General features: G+C 40.0%; 1 protein-coding gene across 1 annotated transcript in view; it reads right to left on the reverse strand.

Moving 5' to 3' along the window:
• Positions 1-655: 655 nt before the first annotated feature.
• The window catches only part of RFX7 (regulatory factor X7), a 27,695-nt gene continuing 22,376 nt past the window's right edge, over positions 656-5,974 (reverse strand). Inside the window, 1 exon segment of the mRNA XM_005419667.3 lies at positions 656-5,974. This exon segment is cut by the window's right edge and continues 9 nt beyond it. Within this exon segment, the coding sequence (XP_005419724.1) occupies positions 4,660-5,974 (1,315 nt within the window). The 3' untranslated portion in view covers positions 656-4,659.

Below are 5,974 nucleotides of genomic sequence, written 5' to 3' on the forward strand. Positions count from 1 at the left end.
CTTCTGTGATAATTCTTTTTCTTTGTTGATGAGCCTAAGGGATTTTGTGCAAACATCAAATCTTGTCACCTGCCAGCTCATCTCAGCACTTCAATAGTCTGGGATGTAGTCTAAGTCTGAACAAGTGCCATCTCTTTGGCATGAAAACCTGAATATTTATCCTCTCTCATTTTTCTGTAGCCAGTTCCTACTCTGTGGCAATGCCTTTCCATCCTGTTCACTCAGACTGTGCTAGGCACACTGATGGGTTTACATGCCATTTTACAATCCAAATACAGGACTCCATAGATCAAAGCACACATTTCCCCTTTATGTCAGCAACTCAAGCCACACTAACACTGTCTTGTAAGAGCGCCTTATGAATATGGAAAGCAGAACCAGGCAAGCACCAATACAGTGGCAACACCAGCAATGGGATGTTGTATGTCACAACAGCAAGAGCTGGCACCAGGCATGAAACCAACACTTGGACTAAGTCTGACCAAGGCACCCCAGTGAGGAACATTCACCGTCACACTCAGCTTTACTGGGCTCAGCAATTGCAGCAAGGTTCAACTGGGCAGCTGTCACCTGTCATCACACAAACAATAAAGTTCTGTATTTTCGGCCAGCCCTAAAGCACATTTTCCATATAAAGAAAAAACTCCAGAAATAATTTTAATACAAAATGTTTTTATTGTTTTTGAAAACATTTAAAAAACAATTTTTGAGCACTTTCAATAAAAAAAATAACTGAAATGCTACTGCAATATTCAACTACTGTAGTTTCAGCAGTACAACAGACAACAAAACACTGGGGAAGAAGGGAGAAACTGGATTTCCTGCACTAAATGAAAATGTGGAACAGGGATTTTTCTTTCCTTATGGTGCAGTAAATAAAGCACAGTATAGTACAAGACTATTAAATGATCCTCAGATGCACTGCACAAGAAACGCTTTCCTTCTTTTCAGTTCGGAAGTCAGTGCTTATTGCAATTATTTGCAAATTATTTACTTCATGAATTCTTATCATGATAAAATGATGCAAAAATGTTTTTCAACACCAGAACAATAAAAAATAATCCTAGAAAGGAACATATTCAACAATAACTAAGCTGAATTAGTTAACATAAAAAAGTAAATAACTTGTGAATAACTATGCTCACCTGGTTAACACTGAACCAGCTTCAATACAGCAAAAGAATAAAAAAAATAAAAGTGGTTACAGGAATATATCTAGTACTGTACAAGATTAAGTCATTAACACTCATGCACGTTTTGTGATCATGTATTAACATGGTGAAGCAAACTAAACTTAATTTTTCCTGCTGCAATATTCTCATGTAAGAGAATCAAAAATAGAAATATCTCATTGAGATCAATGCACATTGCTACATAAGACAATTTCACCTGTCACTTTTAATGACATTTTGCCTTTTAATAATGAAACACATTAAAAAGTTTTTTTTTTTTCATTTTGCCTTTTTTTTAAATCTGTGGGCCGTATTTGTTGCATTTATCCTAAGGAATGTGCCTGCCACAGGTTCAACAGAATTTTAGTGCAATATATGAACCCAGAAAGTTTGCTGGACTAACCAAGCAATCAAATTTAAAGTGTTTGCTGCAATACTGTACACAGGGTACAAATTCACTAGTTTATATACTTTAGCAAAAACTGCTATCAAAATAATTTATTTCTTATGTTAGTAGGAAGCCAATAATGTAAACAAGGGGTCAGAACTGTCTCAAATTCAAAGTTTTGGAGTATCTGACAAAGACAGGCTTCCATTTGTTAGGATCACAGAATTTTCCTTTGGGTATTGCATACTTTGGTGTGCAGTAGTGCTCTGTCTCAATGTATCATAAAGAACTAACTAGCACTAAGTACAGGGACCTAACATTAATTATAACACCAACACACAAACATCTCTAGAATGATACATACCAATGTACAAAGCTGTGCCTGTGCCTTGGATTTTACTTGAAATAATTCTTATCAAATTTAATGCTTTTAAAATTAAACATATATTTGCTTTAAACCCACTGATTATAGAATATTTCTGCTAATTAAGTCACGTTAGGCCCAATGTAATGCTTGCATTTAAAGAGAATTTTAAACGCACTTTCAAAAACCTTTGGTGATGGCTGCATAATTTAGAATGCATCAACTTTAAATCTACTTTTGCTTTCATGAGAAATCTTCTTAAAAAAACTAGCAGTTAGGCTAAACCTTCCTTCCCCCAGGCGCCCCTCTGTCAGTGTCTGAGACCCGAGGTGAGGCCAGCCCACCGTGGGACACGGGCTGCTGCAGCACCCAGGCAGCTCCTCCTGCAGCTGCCACTGAGTCACAGAATCACACAAGAGCTGAGCTGGAAGGACCCTCCCCCTTCATCGAAGCAGGTTTCACCTATTCACAGTAGTGCTGGCACTTCACACAGGGTCAGGAAACAGAAACAAAAAGGTGCTGAGCGTCTCTCAGACCCATCCTCCTACCAGGCTGAGAGCATCTTCAACACATCCTCTCAAAAGGCCATGGGCAAGTATAGGATTCAAGCCCTGCCTTCAGCAACTTCAGTCTACAAGAAAAATGGTTCAAGTCTAACTGACAGACACCTGGCAGGACAACAAGCAGAAGGTTACTATGCAGCTTTTAGTCTCCTCCCCATCACCTTGGAAGAGCCACTTGGTCTTAAAGCAAATCAACATCCTTGTGCTTCAAGGAGGGATCAGAACTCCCCAGGTTCACTCCTGATGAAGTGGCAAAACTTCTGATGCAAGCACAGTGAAATCAGGCCCCCACAAGGTGCTATTACTTGGCACACCTGTTTGTCCTTCCAGAAGAAGCCATAAACTGGTGATGAACTGGGGCAAGGGCAAGAGAAGCCATGATATACCAGCACCTCCAGTGCCAATGCAGCAGCACAAGTTGAATCAGCACTGCCAAAAAAACTGACCAGTACTGGGATCTCAAGTCATTTACAAAAACTGAAGAAACAGAAGACCACCAAGTCACTTAAAGAAAAACACTAATCACATGAAAAGTCCGAGCATCTTCCCATTAGAGAAATCTAGGGGGGAAGGGTTTACTGAACCTCCCCCTTTGTAAGTTTATGACCACTCATCAAAGAAATGCAAAAGAAGAAAATTTTTCCTGCTCTACTTTCTGCTTTGTGTCAGGTCACAGGAAAAGTAGTCCATTTTATACTAGGCTTAAGGGATAGTATTGTAGCATACTCAGTGCACCACTTTTGTAAAAATCTGCCTCTGCAAGTCCTCTTTCTAGCATCAAGGCCATAGCCGGGTAAATACCTCTCCCTTTTGACCATCAGAGATCCATGTATGCCATGCTGATAAAATAAAAGGTCTTCTTGGTTTGAGTGAACCAGTGAGACAGAAGTCCAATTCTCATTTTCCAGAGGGGCAGCATTTTTTTCCTTAAAAAAAAAAGGATTCATCAACCCTGTCAAATCACTTTTGAAAACTGAATTCAGGCTTCTAAAACAGTAAGTACTTTTAAAATAAATTTTACCAAAAGAATGATCACATGTCTTACTGTTTATCTGTAAAGTGCCTGGCAGTATTATGGCTCTGTATGAAATATTTTTAGATTAACCACATTTTCTAATATTTTAATAATCTTTTGTTTGAGAGAAAGAGGGTGAGCAAGAAAGACAGAAAGACTCAACCTACTGAAATAGAAAAAAATAACATCTTCCTATGCCCTCCACTAGGTTGGGAAAGAGAAAACTTTAAAAAAAAGAAGCTTTTAGAAACAGTATTTTAATGAGCTCCAGCAGCTCTCTATTAAAAAAAAAAAGTAAAAAAAGAGGGAAAATATAATGTTCCTTCTCTAGCATTGATACACAGTACCTATCACTTTAAAATATGGGGGTTATGCCTAGATTAAATTTCAGTGCTCAAAATCTTTTTGCATTAATTTTACCTAATATAAAAACATTGACATGAGAACTAAAATATCAAGTATGTCTTGAATATTAATGGATAAAATAACTACATAGATTTATTTCTCTTAAATAAAAAAATTTAGTGCATCTTTTTCCTTGATCATTCCTGTTAGCTTTTCCCATCTCTGTGTTTTACTGGAGATGCCAATGGCACCAGTGCTACAGAGATTTCCCAAAGTTCACCATCGAGCAGTGCTCCAGACAGCTACACAATGATCGGGCATCTGCATGTCACCTGGTCCACTTGTACCCACTCCCCACCACATTACCTACCTGCAGGCACCCTGCATTTCAAACCTGGATGACAAAGGTCAATAAAGATCACCTACTAAGAAGTAACAACCAATACAAAGTATGGAAAGCCTACTAACAAGCTTGAATTAAAACCCTCCCAAAGCATCAACCATAGCTGTCATCACTGGCTGCCATTAACCACTTCTTTATTTGCTAAAACAAGAAATGTTGAATGGGAAACACTCCAAAATTCAAATTTTAATACTGGCTCTTTGATAGCCCATCACCTTCAGAGATTTGTTTAAAATTGGTAAGACTGCCTTTTCCTTACTGAAGAATGAGCAACAGGTACAGCAAACTTTTTTTTAAAATGCCACAATACATAGCAAGTGTTTCTGCTGCGGGAGGCACTTCCATTAAGACAAATACAATACGTCTGTCTTTTAGATACAGTGTGCTACATACATATTATAAAACAAGATTAACCCAACATTTCAACAGCAGGATGATCCTTACTCTCCATCCACTCAAAACCTGATGTAGTCATTGAGTTAATGGATTCATTGCAGATTTGTTGAAACAAGGGGTCATTTTTTAATTCCTCCAGTGTAGCATCATCATCTTGTCCCTGCTGACGACCTGGATCAAACAGTAGATTTGTGTCTAAAGTGTTCAGATCGTTAATGCTGCCTGAGAGCTCGGAAGACAACCTGATGTCGCTGGGAAAGACAGATGCAACGTTATTGAGATCTGATGCCACCTGATTCACCAGCTGCTGGTTTGTTGGCAGACTGTCCTCCCCTAAAAGGTCTTTTACAGTGCTGCTAAAATCTAATTGCTGCTCTCCGATGTCTGATTGTGCTTGGTTATCTCCAGAAGAAAAACTGATCTGATCGGTGCTGCTATTTTTTGTGAGGTAATTTGGTGTTTGGAATTCATAAACTGAAGTGCTGGAATTGATCATATTTTGTGGGTTGGCACTAGGAAAAGCGCTGGATGTCTCCAAAATCTGAGTGAGATTCATCCTGGCTGTGTAATTTGAGGGCATGTTGTTCATTCCCAAACCTCTCACTGCATCATCACTATCAGAATCAAGTTTGTTTAACAACACACTGGTTATTTTTTTAGTGTTTGTTTGTTTCTGAAGAGACGGGAAGGCCGTCTGCATCATCACAGTCAACGGGACTGACTGGCTTCTCTGTGCTATGTTATTGGCACTGGTGTCTGCATGGATATTAGCAAATACATTGTGAACTTCGGGAGTCACCGGACTTCCAAAAGGTGTCACATTAGAACGTGGTATATTTGACACAGGGTAAACAGTGCTTCCACTGAGATTACGCTGGCGATGGACAGCAGGGCTCACGCTCCGGCATCTCAGACTGTTGTTGAGAGATGAACCAGTTCCTTTGTTGTCCAAAGGAGCAGGAACAGCAAAGCCCTCCTGCTTGGTAGTGCTACTGACAGGGGCTGCCTGGTGCTGCACAGGTGAAACAGGAGTCACGCGACCAAAGTGAGTGTCGTGGTGGCGCGGCTGAGACTGGTATGACTGGCCGGGAACTGCAAAAGCGTGAGGTTTCCTGAAGCGATCTTCCACCAGCTCCTGGTAGCTCGTGAGGATGCCATGGTTGGCAACCGAGGAATTACCAACCCCACTGTAGCCATTATTCATCCACTCCAGCTTGGTTTTGTCAGGATGGGTAGCCATAGGCCGCTGCATTGGCTTCACAGGGCTACTTGATATGATGCTGGCATCGTGGTACGCCATGCTAGAGCTGATGGGAGTAAATGCAAAT

The sequence above is a fragment of the Geospiza fortis genome, unplaced genomic scaffold (genome assembly GCF_000277835.1).
Source record: "Geospiza fortis unplaced genomic scaffold, GeoFor_1.0 scaffold171, whole genome shotgun sequence".
NCBI lineage: Eukaryota > Metazoa > Chordata > Aves > Passeriformes > Thraupidae > Geospiza > Geospiza fortis.